Below are 18815 nucleotides of genomic sequence, written 5' to 3'. Positions count from 1 at the left end.
AGCAGCTGCTGGATGTGGGGGAGTTGAGCTGGGTAGAGGGGATGTCTTCGGATGGCTCCAGGCTGCCATGTGGACAAGGCCCCAGGCCGGCTGTGCGGTGCTCCAGAGGGCAGAGATCGGACCGCAGAGTCTGTGTCAGGGATGGCAGCGTTGGCTTCCCAAGGGGAGCTTTCTGACGCCGCGGAGTGGGCCAGCCCGGAGCCCGCAGCGGAGGCTGTGTGTTCCCTGGAGCGGGTGGCCAGGCAGGGCCCGGCCCAGGTGGCCTCGCTGATGGCTGGGGCTCCGAAGCCTCTGCCGAGCCCCACAGCATTTCCTGTGGGGAGAAGAGACGGGAAGGAACAGGTCAGAGAGGCGATGGGGCTCAGGCCCTGCTCACTGTTCCCTGAACCATGCTTAGCTGACTGCCCCCTTATACCTGGCTCTCCCTCTGGCCCTGCACTTTCTTGGCTGGGGATGAGGACCCCCCATGCTGTCCTTCCAGGGGCCGTGCTCTTGGACCTGGACCAGCAGACCCTGCCTGGAGTGGCCCACCAGGTGGTGGAGCAGATGGTCATCTCTGACCAGATCAAGGCCGAGGACAGAGCCAACGTGCTGCGGGCCCTGCTGCTGAAACACAGGTGAGGCCTCGCCCACTGCACCTTGGCCCCCAGCCCCAGCCATCCCCCTCCTTACCTCACCGTTCTCTGCCCCACCAGCCACCCGAGTGATGAGAAGGAGTTCTCCTTCCCCCGAAACATCTCTGCTGGCTCCCTGGGCTCCCTGCTGGGGCATCACCACGGGCAGGGGGCCGAGAGCGACCCCCACGTCACCGAGCCTCTCATCGGAGGTGTTCCCGAGACTCGGCTGGAGGTGGAGCGAGAGGTGAGGGGAGCAGGGGGCCCTGCCTGGGTAGGGTGCCCGCCAGCAGCGCTGGCCGCGGTGCTGCGAGGCCAGCCTGAGCTCCGTTCTCCTGCACCCCCAGCGCGAGCTGCCGCCTCCGGTGCCACCGGCCGGCATCACTCGCTCCAAGTCCAAGCACGAGCTGAAGCTGCTGGAGAAGATCCCCGAGAACGCCGAGGCCACAGTGGTCCTCGTGGGTATGTGGGGTGAATCCTGGGGGCGGGGGTCCCGGTGGCCGGCTGGCCTCAGTGTCACCCCAGGGCTGGGGGCTGGGAGGTGGTGTGCGCCCCGCTCTTGCCCACAACGGCCCCACGCCCCCAGGCTGCGTGGAGTTCCTCTCCCGGCCCACCATGGCCTTCGTGCGGCTGCGGGAGGCGGTGGAGCTGGACGCGGTGCTGGAGGTGCCCGTGCCTGTGCGCTTCCTCTTCCTGTTACTGGGCCCGAGCAGCGCCAACATGGACTACCACGAGATCGGCCGCTCCATCTCCACCCTCATGTCCGACAAGGTCAGCCCCGCCCCGGAGCCCACCCGGGGCGCCCCCACCCCTCTGTCCCGGCTCTGCCGCAGGTCCCCCGCCTCTGCCCTGTGCCCTCACCAGCCCCAGTCCTGCTTTGGCAGCAATTCCACGAGGCGGCCTACCTGGCAGATGAGCGGGAGGACCTGCTGACCGCCATCAACGCCTTCCTGGACTGCAGCGTGGTGCTGCCGCCCTCGGAAGTGCAGGGCGAGGAGCTGCTGCGTTCCGTCGCTCACTTCCAGCGCCAGATGCTCAAGAAGCGGGAGGAGCAGGGCCGGCTGTTGCCCGCGGGGGCTGGGCTGGAGCCCAAGTCGGCCCAAGATAAGGGTACGGGCCAGTGCAGCCCCGGGCTGCGGGCGGCAGGGGCCGGGGCGGCCGCGTGTCTGTGGAGGGGCGCGGGGTGGGCGGGGGCTGCGGCGGGCGCCCTGATGGAGGCCTGGGTTGCAGCGCTCCTGCAGATGGTAGAGGTGGCCAGCGCAGTGGAAGACGATCCCCTTCGGCGGACGGGCCGGCCCTTCGGGGGGCTGATCCGGGATGTGCGGCGCCGCTATCCCCACTACCTGAGTGACTTCCGGGATGCGCTCGACCCCCAGTGCCTGGCCGCCGTCATCTTCATCTACTTCGCGGCCCTGTCTCCTGCCATCACCTTCGGGGGGCTGCTGGGTAAGGCGAGGCTTCAGGTGGGGGCGGGGAGCCCACAGGGTCCGGGGCTGTCAGCTCCTGAGCGGGTTCCTGCCACCCCAGGAGAGAAGACGCAGGACCTGATCGGGGTGTCGGAGTTGATCATGTCCACGGCGCTCCAGGGCGTGGTCTTCTGCCTGCTGGGCGCCCAGCCGCTGCTGGTGATCGGCTTCTCAGGGCCCCTGCTGGTCTTCGAGGAGGCCTTCTTCTCGGTGAGGGTCCACAGGCTACTCGGGACTGTCCTTCCTCTTCCCCGAACACTCCCACCCAGTTGGTCCCCGGTCTCTGGACCTGATGGGACGTGTCCCGCTCCGCCCCCCCAGTTCTGCAGCAGCAACAACCTGGAGTACCTGGTGGGCCGCGTGTGGATTGGCTTCTGGCTGGTGCTGCTCGCTCTGCTCATGGTGGCCCTGGAGGGGAGCTTCCTGGTGCGCTTTGTCTCCCGATTCACCCAGGAGATCTTTGCCTTCCTCATCTCCCTCATCTTCATCTACGAGACCTTCTACAAGCTGATTAAGGTGGGCAAGCCTGGCAAAAACTGGGCCGGGCGGGGCGGGGCGAGGCTTTCGGACTGGAGGGAGCCAGGGGTGTCCTGCCCCTCTCTCGTTCTCTCTCCTGGGTGTGAGGCCAGGCTGGCCTTGAGATGCCCTGGCTGCAGTCCATGGAGCCCACAGAACATGGACGGGCTGATTCGTCCTCCTGCCCCACCCCCCACCAGGTTACCAACACACATCAGGACTTCAATCTTAAAAAAATATTTTTAATCACAAAGATAATACACTTTTGTTAAAACAGCAAACAATCCAGAAACGCGGTAATAAAAAGGCCCCTGAGTGGACAAACACGGTCCCAGCACATCAGGCTCACGTCTGTGACAGGCCCAGGAGCAGACGTGCCCCCAGGGTCCTCCGCACTCCACATCCTGCTCCCCACATGCCACATCCTGCTCCTCCAGTCCTGGCTGGAACCACATTCCCCAGCTGCCTTCCTAAAGCAGACCAGCCTCTCTCTTAATCCCTAGTTGTCCTGGACTCACGTCTGGTTTTCTGGGTAATTTTCTCAATCGACAAGACAAGTACCTTGAGGGCAGGCTGGCCGTCCCCACCCCGCCTGTTCCACTCAGCATGCAGCTAAGGCCAGAAACCTTGCCAGTGTAGCCGACGGAGTCCTTTGTGCTCTTTCCAGATCTTCCAGGAACACCCCCTCCACGGCTGTTCGGTCTCCAACAGCTCCGAGGCAGACAGTGGCGGTGAAGCAGACGGCGGCGATAATACCACGTGGGCTGGGGCAGGAGCCACGCTGGGGCCGGGGAATGGGAGCTCAGCAGGGCCGTCTGGGCAGGGGAGGCCCCGGGGCCAGCCCAACACGGCCCTCCTGTCTCTGGTGCTCATGGCGGGCACTTTCTTCATCGCCTTCTTCCTGCGCAAATTCAAGAACAGCCGGTTCTTCCCTGGCCGGGTGTGTGGGCTAGAGGCCGGAGGGAAACGGGAGCTGGGGGCAGCAGGGGGTGACGCACGGTCAAGGCTGGAGCGGGGCAGGGGGCCTCTGAGCATGGTACTTGCCCACAGGTACGGCGGGTGATTGGGGACTTTGGGGTGCCCATTGCGATCCTCATCATGGTGCTTGTGGATTACAGTATTGAGGATACCTACACCCAGGTAAGGTGCAGCACATGCAGCAGTGAGGTGCCACCTGGCACTGGGCTCTGGATGCTCCTCTCTGGCCCCCGACCCAAAGCCGCCTCTTAACTGGGCAGACCCTGGCCTTTTCCACAGCACCCCGTCAGTGCTCACCCTGCCCAGCATAGCTTGGGGCTCTCCCGCCAAGCCTCACCCATCCCTGGCCCCGCCCTCTGCCCTGCAGAAGCTGAGCGTGCCCAGTGGATTCTCGGTGACAGCCCCCGAAAAGCGGGGCTGGGTCATTAACCCCCTGGGGGAGAACAGCTCCTTTCCCGTGTGGATGATGGTGGCAAGCTTGCTCCCTGCCATCCTGGTCTTCATCCTCATCTTCATGGAGACGCAAATCACCACGTGAGTGGTCCTAGCCGAGGGGGCGTGCTGTGCAGTCAGGAACCACCTGGTGGATGGAGGGGCCAGGACTCCTGCCAGCCTGGGGACACAGCTGCATTAATGGGGTGACGGGAGCCCAGGATGCCAGGCTGGCCGCTATTGTTTTGTAGACGGCAGACAGCCCCACTGGCATTTGCTGGGATGGGCCCAGTTCAGGCTGGGAGCTGTCCCGGGGGCGGGAGGGCGGCACAGAGAGGGCTCAGCTCCGTGGTGGAACTTTCCTCTGGACGGATTGGTCGGGGACCGCCAGGTTCCAAAAACAGCGGCAACTGGCTGGGCGCTCTGGAAAGACGCGGCTGTCCGCCTGTCCCGCTCAGGCTCATCATCTCCAAGAAGGAGCGCATGCTGCAGAAGGGCTCCGGCTTCCACCTGGACCTGCTGCTCATCGTGGCCATGGGCGGCATCTGTGCCCTCTTTGGCCTGCCCTGGTTGGCTGCCGCCACCGTCCGCTCCGTCACTCACGCCAACGCGCTCACTGTCATGAGCAAGGCTGTGGCGCCTGGGGACAAGCCCAAGATCCAGGAGGTTAAGGAGCAGCGGGTGACGGGGCTGCTGGTCGCCCTGCTTGTGGGTATGTTCACCTCTCGCCCCCACCCGTCCCAGAGGGGCCTGGGGTCCACTGGGGGCGGGGAGCCCTGAGGCTGCCTGTTTCTCCCCCTCCTCCCCAGGCCTCTCCATGGTTATCGGGGACCTGCTCCGGCAGATACCCCTGGCTGTGCTCTTCGGGATTTTCCTGTACATGGGCGTCACGTCCCTTAACGGGATCCAGTTCTATGAGCGGCTGCACCTGCTGCTCATGCCGCCCAAACACCACCCAGATGTCACCTATGTCAAGAAGGTGAGGCCCTGCCCCGAAGGGCTCTGTGCCTTTGCCCACTCCTGGGCTGCGTGGGTCATTCTCCAGCCCCCCGCCTGCCCACGGTGGCCAGCCTCCAGTCTATGCAGACCCAGCTCTGGTGAGCGCCCAAGAGGGCACTTCCAGCCCCAGCCCTGTGGAGGCGAAAGGGGCCATCTGTCCTCCGGATGTGGCAGAGCCAGATGGCCCTCTGGGGACCAGGGCCCTCGGCAGCTGGGGAGAAGCCTGGGCTCACCTGGCTCATTCCACCCTACCCACCCCCAGGTCCGGACCCTCCGTATGCACCTGTTCACAGCCCTGCAGCTGCTCTGCCTGGCCCTGCTCTGGGCGGTCATGTCCACAGCTGCCTCCCTGGCCTTCCCCTTCATCCTCATCCTCACAGTGCCGCTCCGCATGGTGGTGCTCACCCGCATCTTCACCGAGCGAGAGATGAAATGCGTAAGGCCTCCCGCCCTTCCTCCCCCAGCCCTGCCCTGCCCTTGGTCCTCGCCAAGGTCGTGGTTGGGGTCAGCCCTCCTGACTCTGTCCTGCTCCGCAGCTGGACGCTAACGAGGCAGAGCCGGTGTTTGATGAGCGGGAGGGCGTGGATGAGTACAACGAGATGCCCATGCCCGTGTAGCTGCTGCCTGGACAGACGGCGAGGGACTGACGGACAGAGGGAACCAGGGCTGGGGTGCTCGCCCCAACCCCTTCCTCATTTTTATTTAAGTGAATAATTTAAAGTCCCCCTACCCCGCCCCCGCAGTAAAGTGCTTCAGCCCCCTCCTAACCTTGGTCTGTGTCTGTATGGGGAGCATGAATGGAAAAGTGGGGGGGGACCCGGCCCACTCCCCGTCCCAGAAACGAGACGTGCAATGGGGAAAAAGGGACTTTAAGTGAATAATTTAAAGTCCCCCTACCCCGCCCCCCGCCCCCGCAGTAAAGTGCTTCAGCCCCCTCCTAACCTTGGTCTGTGTCTGTATGGGGAGCATGAATGGAAAAGTGGGGGGGGACCCGGCCCACTCCCCGTCCCAGAAACGAGACGTGCAATGGGGAAGGAAAGGGACTTTAATGAGAAACCGAAACAGGGAGCCAAAGTGCAAATTGTCCACCCCCCATAGGGGGGCCATCCTGAACCCCACGTGCATCCCTCACCCCCCTTCAGGCCCCCAGCGGAGACCCAAGGCTTGTAGCTTCTGCCTCAGGTAGCTCTTGAGCTGGGGCAGGCCTCTTTGTGACTCCAGTTCCTCGAAGGGTAGCTGCAGGGGAGAGGGCAGCGTGTTACCCACGAGGCCCGGGGATGGGGGTGGGGACACAGCGGGGCAGGGCAGGGGCGGCTCTCACCGGCAGGAGCTGGTAGCCCATGAGGCCCAGGTGCCGCTCCCGCAGTGCGCGCGAGCCCAGCAGCACCCTGCCATCGCGGCAGAAGTGCCAGCGTTCCCGCAGCACCAGCACCACCCTGGAGAGAGAGTGGGCTGTGGCTCAGGGCCGCGGTCCCGGGAGGCAGGGGAGGCTCTCCCGCCCTCCTCCCTTACCTTTGGGCGGGGTCTTGGGTAGTGGGCTGAGATGCGGCCTGGCCCTGGGGACGGGACCTGGGGGGGTATGGTAGGAAGGGGTCCTGGGTCCTCACGGGAAGCACAGCACCAGAACTGCTGACACACAGCAGGAAGTCTGGGGCGGGGAAGAGAAAGGCCATTGGTTTCGAGCCAAGGCTCCACGACCCCAGCCCAAGGCCTGCCCCGCGGGTGCTCACCTGTGCAGTAGCCTGGAGGCACCGTCAGGTCCTGGCGGTACTTCTCTTCCCCCAGCAACTGGCGCAGCCCCTCTGCTACTATATCCTTGTGGCTGAGAAGGGAGAGGGACACTGATGGCAGGAAGGCCTCAGGAGCCTCCTGGCTGTGTCCCCTACAGCTCCGTAGCCCTGGGCTCATGCCTTCGTTGCCTCGAGGCCCGTTTCCTTAAGACTCCGGAGAGAGCCTCGACCCGGACAGTTCATGCTTCCCTGGCTTTTCCGCTCTGCTGCTTTGGGGCTGGTCCTCTCCCCTCCCCAAGCCGCCCCACTCACCTGTACTTGCAGCGGGCACGGTCGGTTATGAGTGGCTGGGGGAAGATGGGCACTTGCTGCCTTCGGGGGAGGCGGGGACCCCGGTATCCTGGGAGCTCCAGCTCCACAGCCGTGTCCAGCAGTGAGAGGTAGCGCCGTACAATCAGGGCGTGAGGGGTGCCTGTGGGCGAGCGAGACTGAGGCTCGCTGGGCTGCGGACACCACCCCGTTCTCCCCTGCCTGCTGCCCACTGGTCCCCCCAGCCAGCCCTTCCTGTCTGCGCACCACTGATGTGGCTGATGAAACCTGGAGAAAAGACAAAGTGCAGAGCTCGGAAGGGCAGACACCGCAGCTGGCACAGTGACATCAAGATGTTGACGGTGGCCAGCGGGGCCACCCCTGCTTCCCGAGCCAGGATCCTCTCAAGGCAGGGCATAAACTGTTGTTCCAGGGGCAAGTAGTTCAGCCGCCCAAAGGGCAGGACCAACTTCTGTACCACCTGCAGGAGGAGAGCAGCCATCACCAGGCGCAAAACAGTTCTCCAAAACATTTGACAAGCTGAGCCTCAGAGAGGCTTGGCCTGGAAGCTTAAAACGTCACTGCAAAGGCAGAACAACCCCTCTACCCGGCACACACACCGGAATTTCACGGCATGACATGGCATAAGCAGTGTCTTGAGCCCCATGCAGTTAATCACCAAGTGAGCGGAGACATCACTGTGAGACCTGGCCTTGAAGGCTTAGAGGAATGGCATCGGACAGTGCCAAGAGTCCTTGGAGGGCTACAGAAAGCCAGCCACGTGACTGGGAGGTGGACAAGCTGAAGAGGGTGAGGCAAAGATGGGACCCTGGGGAACAGAGCTGAGCTGGGCGGTAGGACGCAGCAGCCAACCAAACTGGACAGGGGGCTGGGCCAGACAGGGTGGCTGAGGATCATGGGAGGGAGGGAAGCAACCCCACCTTGCTGCTGAGCTGGGCTTCCTGGACCACCAGGAAGTGAGCAATGGCTTCCAGAAGCTGGGGCTCCCGCAACCGATGCCTTGCTAGGTGCTGGGCCAGGAGCACCATCACGTGGGGGGTCAGTTCCTCTGGCCTGGCCTCTGTGAAGAGCAGCCTATCACACTGGACCTTCGGGCCAGACCTCCAGACTAGTGCCCGCCTTAGCCCAGATACCACCACCTGCCTCCTCCTCAGCTCCTGCCCCACAACCTGCCTTTAACCCCCTTTAGCACCTGCCAGGCTTCGGATGAGGTGCTGCTGTGGGTGCCGCAGGAAGCGGGGGCAGCTCAGAGCAGCTTCCAACCTTTGCCCACCTCGAAGGACAGGTTGCAGAGGGGGAGGTGGCTTCGGAGGGAGGCGGAACCTTCGCTCCCGCTCCAGGGCACACACGAGGGGCCCATCTGATGGGAATCCTGGGAGGAAGAAGGTCAGAGGAGGTGGTCCTGGTAACAGGGAGCTGCTCTGCTCTGCTCTGCTCCAGTCTTGGGGTTGTTAGTGGATTCCCAACCTCTCTCATGTTTTCTGGGCCCAAAGTTTTGCTATAATATAAGTGGAAACACTGGACAAATGTGAAATACCGTGTGAACTAAAGGATCAGTACCGCCAGCTGGGAAACGCCTTATACAAAGATGGCAAGTAAGTTCTCACCTAGTGCTAATGGTGACGAATCACAGTGGCTCTTAGAGCATTGTAGCAGAACGAATCTGGGGTACCACCCTAGCTAAGCCAAAACAGACGCTGCTTAACTCTTGCCTTCTGCTGTGGATGTGGGGGAGCAGCAGTCAACGTGCTGGGGTGCGTGCCATTCCTGGCAAGGCCTAAGAGGTGGACTCTGCCAGTGATCTTGGGTCTTCTACTCTATCCTTGGCTTTCTCTATCCTTCCATTAACACCCACCCCCCTACGCACACCCTCCTCACCAAGTAAGGCTGCAAGGTGCAGACACACGTGGATGGTGTGAATGTCAAAGGAGGGGCAGTTTCGGATGATGAGCTGACTCAAGTCCTGCAGTGTGGCCTGCTCCACAGGAGGGGGTTGTGGGCGAGACCCCAAGAGCTGGCCCAGACGACGAAGCGCCACAGGGTAGTGGTGAGTGCGCACCTTGGTAGGGTTCTGGCCCAGCCAGCGCAGCAGCTCCCCAGGGCTCTTCGCCTGCTCCAGAAGCCGCTGCAGCCCCTGCACAGGGCCTGCATGGGGGCCTCCTCTAGAAGGCCCGTCCCCCCACTTGCTGGGCCCCAGACAACAGGTCTGTATTGGCGGGAGCAGCAGCAGGCCAGACAGCCGAGCAGCAGAGGCCTGGGCAGAGAGCAGGACTCGAAGCATGGAGCTGGGTGATGGAGACCCTGAGGGGTGGCCCAGAAAAGGGGGTGAGGTTTTCTCCAAACAGGAGAAAAGCCGGCTATCTACTCCTCACCTCACTCCCCATCCAGAGGGACCTGGGTCAGAGCAACCCCGACTCATGTTCACCCTTCTTTGTGGCTGCTCTGGTCCTCTGCCCCACCCGGCCCTCTGTTTCTTCCCATTCTTTGAAACAGCAATCAGAATCCTTCAGTGTTCTCAGCGCAGGGGTATTTACAAAGCAATTTCACATGCATTATCTCCACTGATCCTCCCTTTACACGCCTATGGGGAGGTAGGCAGGGCTGGCATTACCTCGATTTCATAGGTGGAGAAACCAAGGCCCAGAGAGGCGAAGCAGGGTTAAGTCAAGCCCGAGGTCACGAATCTGGCTAGTGGTCGCGCCCAGCCAAGAGTCCAGCTCGCCCCGGCGATACGCCCTCCCGACCACCTCCCCCTCCCGCAGGAGGCGGCGGCGGCACGGAGGGTGGAACGCGGTCCTGGGTTCCATGCTGGGCGCTCCCACTTACCAGCTGGGTGACCTTGGACAAGTGGCTTCGTCTCTCTGCCTAAGCCTCCTCGCCTGTGAAACGAGAACACAGCGCCCACCTCGGGGGGCGCCCGTGGAGCCCGAGTGCGCAGGTTTGCAATGGCGCGGAGTCGGCGGTGTCAGGGGCCCCACACCCACCCAGCCCGAGGACGCCAAGAGACCGTGATCACGGTCGCCGACACCAGCTTCCCACCGCCCTCCCGCGGCCCGCCCCGCAGGCGCCCCCCCTACATGACTCCCCAGGCCCCGCGCAGGTCGCTCCCTCAGTCGGTCTCGGGGCCCGGGAGCCGGGTTCCCCCCGCGGCCTCCTCATCGGCGGGCCACAGAGTCCGCCATCTTCCCAGCAGCCCCCGGATGCCAATCGCCGCTCAGTCCTTGGCCAGCAAGACGTGGCTCCCGTCAGGCCCTGCGCGCCGGGGCCCCGCAAGCCCCGCCCCCAGCTTCCGGGAGCCGTGCGCGCGGCGCTGGGGCGGAGGCGCCGAGGGGCAGGGGGTGGGGCCGCGGGACCGAGGGGCCAGGCTACGACGCTGTGGCGGAAAGGTGAAGGCAGTCTGCGGCCGTCCTGGGAGGGCCGGGCACTCCCGCTCTCCCGGTGGGCAAGGGCTCCCGAGCCCCGCCCCCCACACACTCAGACACACACCGAGAGTGAAAACTTCACAGTAATTTAATCTGCACATGTTCCAGAGAATTTCCTCCGCCCCTTCAGTCCCCTCAAGGTCCTTGGGTCCCCAAATCAGCACAAGGAGCAATTAGGGACTAGAGGTGGCTGGGTCCTCAGGCAGAGCACTAAGCCGGGCCAGGGGTGTGGTCCCACTCTGCCCAGGGCCAAGGCAGGTACAGCAGCTGCCTGACCCGGAGGACCCGGCTGTCAGTGGGGGCTGAGAGCCAACAGCTGGGGGAGGTGGCTCAGAGCCATGGAGGTCACAGGGAGGAGCCTTCCCCTTCCCCTGGAATGCCCTGCGACGCAGGGCTGGGCTCCAGGGTAGTGGGAAGAGGCAGGCTGGAGCGGTGGGTCTGGGCAGACAGCAGCTCCCACCGTGTTGTGAGGAGCGAGGTCCAGCGGGGCCAGCCACACTGCTGAGAGCCCGTGGAGGCACTACGGGCGGTACATGGCAAAGGCCAGGAGACTGAGAAGCAGGGTGAAGCCGGCCAGACCCAGAGTGGCAGTCAGGGGGAAGAAGGGTCGGTATTGGATCTGGCAGTACCAGAGCAGCAGCAGCAGCAGAAGCAGCAGGGGCAGCAGCAGGCTGCCTATTTCCAGCCCGGAGGGGCCTGGCTCTGACCCCGGTGGGCATGGAGGGTGTGGGGGACCGACCCGTGTGGACACGTGGCAGTGGAGAACGCAGTTGGGAGGCAGGTGAAGGCTGCCCAGGGTCTGGGTGTCGTCTCCCAGCAGTTGCCCTTGGTAGATGAGTCGTACCTGCTGCTCCCGGCCGGGAAACTGGGTCCTGAGGAGAGAGGGACCTGGGTAATAGAGCAGGCCTCAGGCAACCCTAGTCCCTTGCCCGAGACAACACTCTCACCCTTCACCTCTGCCCTCCGTCCACCCAGCATCCATGCCATGGCCTCCACTGGGGTACCCTACTGCTAGAAGGGGCAGTTACAGTGTGTGGGTGGGGCATCTAAGTTCCCTCATCTATAAAATGAGGGGGAAGTGTCAGGCGTCTCTGGTGGCCCTTCCAGGTCTGTGATCACTCCCTCACAACACTCCAGCATCTCATTCCTGTCCTGGTCCCAGCTTACCTTTTCAGGGAGCCAATGGTCTCATGGGGCCAGGCCCTGGCCACCTGCTCTGAATCGTTGAGGAATTTCAGCCGCAGTACTAGGGGCTCCTGGGGAGAGTCTGGGGGTGGTGGCGTCGCTGGGAGCCCTGTGCCAGGCTCTGGTTGTGCAGCCTGACCTCTGTGTCTCAGGCTGGGGGTCTCGGCTCCCGGGGCCTCCCCTCTGATGTTATCGATGACCGCCATGGCTTCGCTGGGCTGTGCTGGTGTTGGGGTCCCTGATGGCTGGGCCGGTGGATCGGCGCCCTCCGAGGTGTGTGTTGAGACCCAGGCGAGAGCCAGCACCACAAGGCAGGCAAGTACCGCGAAAAGGATGGTCACCTCATCACCCACCCCTTCAATCAGGGCCATGGCACCCGCCTTGCCCGCCGCGCTACCAAGCTGGAGAGGCACAAAGAACCCATGAGGGGTTGAGGGGCTGGCTCACTGGCCACGTTCTCTGAATTCCAACAGGTTCCAGACCGCCCCCTCCAACTGTCCCACAGTCCTCACTTCTCTGCCCCCTTACCGGGGCCCCACCCCTAGCAGACTGCTCTGACTCCTCCTGGCCCCAAACGTAACCTCGTGTGCCCCTTTCTATCACCAAATTCCAAGTGCTAACTTTTTGTAACCTGAGTTTTAGGTCTTTAACCAGCTCCCAAATTCACTAAACCGTATCCCGAGATAAGAGAGCCTTGATCTTCTAAGCAACCTCTCCCCTAAATTTACCCCTTTCCAAATTTTACCCCAAAGCTTACCTAGTTTTCCGTCTACTTCATCTCAAAGTTCATCTACTCCTTCGCCTATTTCACCCCAAAGCTACTTATCTACCCCAAGCTTGTCTACTCTATCACTAAAGTTTCTCCAAGGTGTAAAAAAAAGGGCCTCTGGCCACACACCCCCACACCCCACGCCCGCTGCCATTTATCCAAACCCCACCCGCTCGCACGGGACTGCTTCCCCAAGGCTTCCCCACACCAAACGTCGAACTCCGCCCTTTGGCAATCTGGAGCTTCCGAGGGTGGCCACCTCCCACCTAATAGCCCCTCCCGTTCCACTCGAAGTCCCACCCCGCGGCGGCCCGACTCCACGCCTCCTCTGGAAGCCTCCCCAAACCCAGTCCCCTGCTGGACCCCAGATCCCGCCCGGGAATCTGAGGCTTCGCCCTCCCCACCCCCAACTCCTCCATCACTCCTCCCATTTTCCCGACCCCTGAGCCTTGAGACCGCACAGGCGGTCCAGGGACGGGGCGAGCGGGTGCCAGCTGGGCCCGGGGCGACCAGGTAGGCGCAGTCACGGCGCAGGGACTCACCGCCGGGCTCCGCCAGCTCCATAGCGGACCCTCGGGCACTTCCGGGCGGGAGGCGCCGAGGTCGCAGACACCTGAAGGTACCCCCTCCTTCTCCGCCGCCGCCGTCCGGAGCATTGTGGGACTTGTAGTCCTGGCGGTGCGCAGTCCCGCCCTCCGCTCTGCGGACCCACGTGCGGGGCTCCGCGGACTAGTTCAGGTGCCCTCAAGACGCCAAGAGGCTGGCGGGGCGGACTTGGGAGTTGCAGTAGCTCCCGAAGGTCTGGGCGGAGGCAAGATCCTCCCCGTCCAAGCCGGGAGCCGGAGCATCTGTGACTGCAGAAACCCACGTCAGCGGGAGCACGTCAGAGCGCCCGTGTTTCTAGATGCAGGCTCTGGTGAGCTCAAGTGCCCCTACTCACTCTTATTTATACCAGCGTGAACGCCAGAAGGCACTTTGGAACCCCCAGATTCACTCTTCAGCCCAGAACCGAGTAACCACGGGCTGCCCCACCAGTCTGGCTGAATACACCTGTCCCCAGGGCTGGCCACGCTGTTTGGGCTGTCCTGTTTCACTAGTTCCGTCTTTCTTAACCCTGCAAGACTGTGAACGAAGCATGGACTGTGGAACTAGACACGAATGCGGATCCCTTATCTCTCAATGGCTTTAGGTGCGTTTATTGCATCTCTTTGAACCTGAATTTCTTCGTTCCTAAGATCTCCCCCATAAGGCGATTATAAGGAAAAAATTAAGTGTTCTGTTAAGTGTGAAAACTATGTAAGGAATCTGTCACACAGGAGATATTTTATTTGCTCACCTAGAATTACTACAGTCCCTCCACTTGAACCTGGGCCTGGAAGTTGGGTCCTTAGCATGTTATTGTGTGGACTACACAGCAGATGTCAATTTGAGCCTCAGCCTGGCCTAGACCAGCTAATTTCTGCGGGTTTTCCCTCCTTCCTCTGGGCTCCTATAGCCACAGAGATCTCACATCCTGGATTTAATGGGACAGTCTTGATCAAAAGTCATGTACCCTCATGTTCTTATAGCACATGCCTACCTGTGGGAGCAAGTACTCCAAGTGCTGCCTTGGGAATGTCAGTTTAGATTTATAACATAAAAAACTAACCTACCTCTAGTTCCTTCCTTTCCATTATTCATTTACTCTAGAAACATGTATTAAATGTATACTCTATGCCAGGCGTTGTGTAAGATGCTGGGAATACAGTGGTGAATCAGACCCTGCCCCTACCTTCATGGGGCCTGTATCCTACTAGAGACAGACAAATAGACAGCCCACCAGTGCTACTGCAGGTGTGTGCTGGCTGCCGGGGCAAAACATTTGAGAAGATTTTAACCCTCAGCATCTCTCCTGGAAGGTACCTGGTGCGACTTCTTGCTGTCGATTCTAATTAAGCATCTAAATGAGATGTTAGGCATTGCTTTCAGAGTTACAGAATGTCAGAGCTCAGTGTTCTGTTAAACCACCGTATTTTGCAGATGAAGCCCAAGAAGGCTATAAGACATCCTTATAGGTAGATAGAACTCGCATTTCTCAGGAGTTGGGGAGGCCCTGTGTTGATTGGCTGCACTGAGTTCTTTGGAAGGGACAAGAAACTTAGAAATGGTGACTGGGTCGGTACTGGGGCAGAGCCGTGTGGGTAGTCAAGCGGGGTGGGGGGGGACCTTTATGCTGGGAAAAAATGTTCACTGTGAACTAGCTTGGCCTAGGAAGTGGAAGTTTGTGTAAAAAGAATGATGTGTCAACTGTGCCAAAAGACAAGGTGGGTGCAGCACCAACCAGCAGGCTGATTGGCTGGGTCAGTGCCCAGCACGTGTGGCCTCTTGTGGTTTTTAGGAAAGGTTGGGGGGGGGCAGCGCTAGCAGAACTGCATACAGCTTTGGCGATGCGAATGCAGGGGACGGGGCCAGTGAAGGGAGCTCCCTGGCCCCAGAAGGAGTGGATAGGAACACAGGATGGACAAAGGGGTGGAGACAGGGAAAATTAAAATAGTCGTGTTGCCTCTGGTGTCTCTTGAACGGGATGAGAGACCTGATATTTGATTCCTCTCTCCCTTCTCCGCACCAGCGGGGTCTCTCGGTGGTCAGCTAACCCTCCCCAGTTCTGCAGGGAATCTTTAAGGAGAGACTGGAAGATAGGAGTGGGGGAGTTGTCTAAAGTGTCATTTCCAAGAGCCCCACCAATGAAGCTCTGAGAGAGAACTGAAAATAGAAGCCAGGGACCCAGATTTCCAGTCTCCGTGCTGCAGCCCTTAGTGGAGAGTCCAGGGGAAAGCTAGAGAGAACCCGGGGGACGAGGTAGTCTCCAGGGATGACCTGGGGGCGGGGGACCAGGGAGCCAGTGTCGCACTGAAGTCAGGACGATGTAAAGGAGGCGCAGCTGGGCCTGGGCTGGCGGCCCTCCTCGGCCAATCAGCCGCGTTCATCAGCACCCTCAGGCGCAGGACACTGTTCGGGTACTACCCTGAGATCGGACACCGCCCCCCCGCCCGCGACTAGCGCAGGGAGGCTAAAGTGACAGCCGGGGCCGGAGGAAGTCAGGGCAGCTGTCCCCCCGGAGCTGTGGCCCCCGCGGCGGTTGTGGGTGGGGGCTGGAGAGGAGGCGGAAGGGCCTAGGCTGGGTGGGAGGGGCCGGGCGCCTCGGCTGGAGCGCGCGGCGGCCCCTCGCAGCAGCTGGCCGGCGGGCCCCCCCAGCAGTTCGCGCTCTCCAACTCGGCGGCCATCCGGGCCGAGATCCAGCGCTTCGAGTCCGTGCATCCCAATATCTACGCCATCTACGACCTGATCGAGCGCATCGAGGACTTGGCGCTGCAGAACCAGATCCGGGAGCACGTCATCTCCATCGAGGGTGAGCGAGCCGGGGGCTGCGGGAGCCGGGGCTCTGCGGGCCGGGCCTGGCCACGCTCTCCCCGTTGGGGGTCCTCGCGCGCCTGAGGTCCCGGCCACGCGGTGTGCTGAACACCGGCGCTGCAGGGCCGGCGTCCAGGCTTCGCCATATCTTGTCTGGGGACACTTTGGGGCTGAGGGGCAGGTCTCGTGCCGGGGGACACGTTTTCTGCTCTCAATGCTCCAGGGCTCGAAGGTGGCGTCGCCCCGGGAACGGGTGCGCTCGAAGCCGCAGATATTACGGGGGTGTGAGGCAGCTCTGGTCAGGCATGGCCAGGGAGGGTGGGCGCGGCGGAGGGCCTCGGCGGGCGGAGAGGTGGGGCCGCTGCCCGAGAGGCGTCTCAGTAGCTGCCCGGGCTCTGCGCCGGGCCGGGCCTGGCTCGGGGCTCGGGCGGCGCGACGGCGTGGGAGGCGCCGGTCAGTTCATCCGCGCCTTCACGGGTCCCACGCGCGCCAGACACCCGCCGCTGCTTTCCAGGGGGCCTCTCAGGAGGCAGGAACGGGACTGTGGGGTGCTGACCAACTTCCAGGGACACGGGGGCCAGACCTAAAAGACCAGAACCGCCGGGCCGGGCCTGGCTCGGGGCTCGGGCGGCGCGACGGCGTGGGAGGCGCCGGTCAGTTCATCCGCGCCTTCACGGGTCCCACGCGCGCCAGACACCCGCCGCTGCTTTCCAGGGGGCCTCTCAGGAGGCAGGAACGGGACTGTGGGGTGCTGACCAACTTCCAGGGACACGGGGGCCAGACCTAAAAGACCAGAACCCCGGGCCACTGCGCTTCCCAGCGCTCTTTTCTCTAGGCTCTTGGGCCCTGGACTTAAGCTGCTGAGAGGCAGAGGAAGTGGGTGCGCACAGCTGGCAGATGCCCTACCACCGCTGGCTTGGTGGGGGCCGGCACCCCAGCGGCATGGTGACCTTTGAGTGCCCAGTGGGCAGATGGGCCTCGCCCTGGGCCATCTGCTTCCTCCTGGGTTCCATTTGAAGGGGGGACGCCCACCAGCAGGTGGTGGGTTTCGCCTTAGTGGAAATGTAGGGACGGTGCAAGGCCTTTGGCGGATGTCACGGAATCGGCAGCAGGGGTCTGTCCACTACTTGGGCCTCCCAATGAGGGCCCCACTCCCATCTCCATCTCCCCATGCGAGGCTTTGGGGTCCCTGTGTGAGGCTTTGGGGGCTCCTTCACCTAAGCACTCCCTTTCTGCTTTCAGAGGTCCCCATGGCCGGGGAAGGAGCCTTCTGGGAGTAGAAGACCCCATTGGAGTTGGGGTCCTGCGTATTGTTGTGACATCCCAGCCTGACTCCCTGCTGTTATTGCCCGGCCCTTCTGGCTCACCTCCCCTCCTAAGGCTGAGTTCACTGTGAACTAATTAGGTGACAGAAAAAAAACTCATTAACGTGGATCTGAGTAAATGGCCTGAATCACCATTGTGGCTGGGGACCTGGAGATGGCGTTTGTGTGCGCCCCAAAGAGAGATGACCAGTTTTTCTTCCCAGAGCTGAAGGGGGGAGGGGAGAGAGCCGCCATTCCCTGCAGCCTCCCCCTCCTTTGGAGGGAGTAAGAGAACTTCCCAGTAAGCTCCAGATCCCCCCATATACAGCCCCCCCACACCTTTTAGTGTAGAGACTTGGTGGGACAGCCACAATAGGGGTGAGAGAAGACGTGCCACAGAGCCCTTCCCAGAGCAGGAAGAGGCAAGAATCGGAGGCTTTCACGTCTAACTCCCGCTTTCTTTATCAGTGATCCCCCCCCCCACAACCACTGCCCCCAGCTCAGGGTGTCTGTGGCCACGCATCTCCTGTAATGTGAAGGCCATGATTGCTGGACACACTTGGGTCCCCATTATCCCCGCGCCGCCCCCGCCCCCCCGGCTTAAATTTAACACAGTAGTCAGATTTCCCTTCTTAGAGCCCTTCCCTGTGACCAACTTCCCCACTGTGGTTTGGAAGTACCCCATGTTCCGTCTGTGTAGCCTGGGAGCTTGGTGTCACCCTTGTGAATCCTGGGACCTAATGTCTCATTGTCACCAGGCCCAGCTGCTCCTCACACATCCGTTCTCAGCTCTCCTGATCCTTGCTTCCCTGTTCTTTCTTGGCAAGGCCTCCCACCTCCTTCTTCCTTCTCCCCCTTTACTTCCAGCCTCTCCCGGAACCCGTTTTTATTACCCACCTCACCCCTGCTTTCCCACCTCTGTCGCCCCAGCTTTTCTGCTGTAGGCAGGCATCAAAAAAAAAAAAAACCCAGAAAACTCCTTTTCCAATTTCTGCCCTATATCCTTTCTCTCTCCATCTGCGCAACCATATTGCTGCTGTCCTGCAAAGCAGCGTCCCCACTTTCTCTCTTGGCAGAGGGAGGGGAGCAGCGTCTCGGGCGTTTCCCTGCTCGCTCTGAGCCTGACCGAGCCCCCCCTGCCAGGGCCCAGCAGACCCGGGTTGCGGCTGTTACATAAACACTCGTCGCTTGGGAGGCCGATGTGTGTTTACTAGGGTTGAGCTTCTTAGTGGGAAGGGATGACATTTTCCTGGCGTATCATAAGCCTCCGCCTCACTCTGGTAATACTCGGGTGAAGGGTTTATTTGTCCCGGCTCTGAAGGTGACCTGGAAGGTGCAGTCAGGATCCGTCTGGGACCCAGGAAGCACAGTGGCACCTTGTCCTCCCGTCCTCTCTCTCTCCTCTGACTCCTTGCCCACGGCAGGAGGAAGCCGGGGAGCATTCAGCTTTCTGGGGTCTCGGGACAGGACCCGAGGGGAGGCGGGCTGTTTTGAAAAGTTCCTTTTCCCACCAAAGGCCGAGGAAGAAGAAGACATGTTCACTCTGGGGTCTTAGGAATGAATGAAGTGTAACGAGGAGCTGGGACAGGGAGATGGGAGGCTCGCCCCATGCACAGCCTCTGCTCTTACCTCCCTAGGGGGGAAACTGAGGCTCAGAGAACCCATGGATCTGAGCTGATC

At 61.7% G+C, this 18815-nt stretch overlaps 4 protein-coding genes across 12 annotated transcripts in view; 2 read left to right on the top strand and 2 right to left on the bottom strand.

Moving 5' to 3' along the window:
- SLC4A2 (solute carrier family 4 member 2) overlaps positions 1-5897 on the top strand; it is a 14581-nt gene extending 8684 nt beyond the window's left edge. For 3 of the 4 annotated variants that reach the window (XM_006920620.3, XM_015596168.2, XM_015596169.2), the window contains 15 exons: positions 482-617; positions 696-861; positions 962-1076; positions 1201-1385; positions 1499-1724; positions 1845-2060; positions 2142-2290; positions 2402-2596; positions 3264-3536; positions 3647-3736; positions 3942-4108; positions 4465-4718; positions 4816-4985; positions 5268-5441; positions 5542-5772. In XM_006920620.3, coding sequence (XP_006920682.1) covers positions 482-617; positions 696-861; positions 962-1076; positions 1201-1385; positions 1499-1724; positions 1845-2060; positions 2142-2290; positions 2402-2596; positions 3264-3536; positions 3647-3736; positions 3942-4108; positions 4465-4718; positions 4816-4985; positions 5268-5441; positions 5542-5622 — 2597 coding nt within the window. In that variant the 3' untranslated portion in view covers positions 5623-5772. Of the gene's footprint in view, positions 1-481; positions 618-695; positions 862-961; positions 1077-1200; positions 1386-1498; positions 1725-1844; positions 2061-2141; positions 2291-2401; positions 2597-3263; positions 3537-3646; positions 3737-3941; positions 4109-4464; positions 4719-4815; positions 4986-5267; positions 5442-5541; positions 5773-5878 lie in introns of those variants that run through there. The other variant, XR_003042770.1, reaches the window with a different exon arrangement.
- On the bottom strand, positions 2818-10321 carry FASTK (Fas activated serine/threonine kinase). 5 transcript variants are annotated; one of them, XM_025038978.1, is made up of 12 exons: positions 10143-10307; positions 8944-9366; positions 8258-8437; positions 7986-8125; positions 7312-7525; positions 7048-7207; positions 6736-6827; positions 6518-6653; positions 6327-6441; positions 6138-6241; positions 5289-5416; positions 2818-4646 (listed from the first exon to the last, which is right to left on the bottom strand). In XM_025038978.1, exons 1-11 carry the CDS (start codon positions 10222-10224, stop codon positions 5407-5409), a joined length of 1656 nt encoding a protein of 551 aa, XP_024894746.1. In that variant the 5' UTR covers positions 10225-10307; the 3' UTR covers positions 2818-4646; positions 5289-5406. The 5 variants fall into 5 exon arrangements, with proteins under 5 accessions (XP_024894746.1, XP_024894747.1, XP_024894749.1 ...); XM_025038979.1 differs by lacking the exon at positions 10143-10307 and adding an exon at positions 9892-10111; XM_025038981.1 differs by lacking the exon at positions 6327-6441.
- A 236-nt stretch (positions 10322-10557) lies between these two features.
- Positions 10558-13102, bottom strand: TMUB1 (transmembrane and ubiquitin like domain containing 1). 2 transcript variants are annotated; one of them, XM_015596148.2, is made up of 3 exons: positions 12984-13102; positions 11655-12073; positions 10558-11359 (listed from the first exon to the last, which is right to left on the bottom strand). In XM_015596148.2, the coding sequence occupies exons 1-3, from the start codon at positions 13095-13097 to the stop codon at positions 11008-11010; spliced, it is 885 nt and encodes a 294-aa protein (XP_015451634.2). In that variant the 5' UTR covers positions 13098-13102; the 3' UTR covers positions 10558-11007. The 2 variants fall into 2 exon arrangements, with proteins under 2 accessions (XP_015451634.2, XP_006920679.1); XM_006920617.3 differs by lacking the exon at positions 12984-13102 and adding an exon at positions 12430-12778.
- A 2531-nt stretch (positions 13103-15633) lies between these two features.
- Positions 15634-18815, top strand: part of AGAP3 (ArfGAP with GTPase domain, ankyrin repeat and PH domain 3) — a 50202-nt gene continuing 47020 nt past the window's right edge. The window contains exon 1 of the mRNA XM_025039010.1: positions 15634-15829. The gene's annotated coding sequence lies outside the window, so the exon portion shown is untranslated. The remainder of the gene's footprint in view (positions 15830-18815) is intronic.

The sequence above is a fragment of the Pteropus alecto genome, unplaced genomic scaffold (genome assembly GCF_000325575.1).
Source record: "Pteropus alecto unplaced genomic scaffold, ASM32557v1 scaffold48, whole genome shotgun sequence".
In the NCBI taxonomy this organism is placed as follows: domain Eukaryota; kingdom Metazoa; phylum Chordata; class Mammalia; order Chiroptera; family Pteropodidae; genus Pteropus; species Pteropus alecto.
Note: the sequence above shows the minus strand (reverse complement) of the source record. Positions and strands in the feature narration are given on the sequence as shown.

Excerpts from the sequence above, each read along its gene's own strand:
- FASTK (XM_025038978.1), bottom strand. The coding sequence starts at position 10,224 with ATGAGGAGGCCGCGGGGGGAACCCGGCTCCCGGGCCCCGAGACCGACT. Across the intron at positions 9,367-10,142 it reads CGCGGGGCCTGGGGAGTCAT|GGTCTCCATCACCCAGCTCC; the intron begins GTAGGGGGGGCG and ends GCCACCCCTCAG. Across the intron at positions 7,526-7,985 it reads AAGCCCAGCTCAGCAGCAAG|GTGGTACAGAAGTTGGTCCT; the intron begins GTGGGGTTGCTT and ends CTCCTCCTGCAG.
- TMUB1 (XM_015596148.2), bottom strand. The coding sequence starts at position 13,097 with ATGCTCCGGACGGCGGCGGCGGAGAAGGAGGGGGTACCTTCAGGTGTC. Across the intron at positions 12,074-12,983 it reads GGAGCTGGCGGAGCCCGGCG|CTTGGTAGCGCGGCGGGCAA; the intron begins GTGAGTCCCTGC and ends GTGCCTCTCCAG. Across the intron at positions 11,360-11,654 it reads ACCATTGGCTCCCTGAAAAG|GACCCAGTTTCCCGGCCGGG; the intron begins GTAAGCTGGGAC and ends CTCTCTCCTCAG.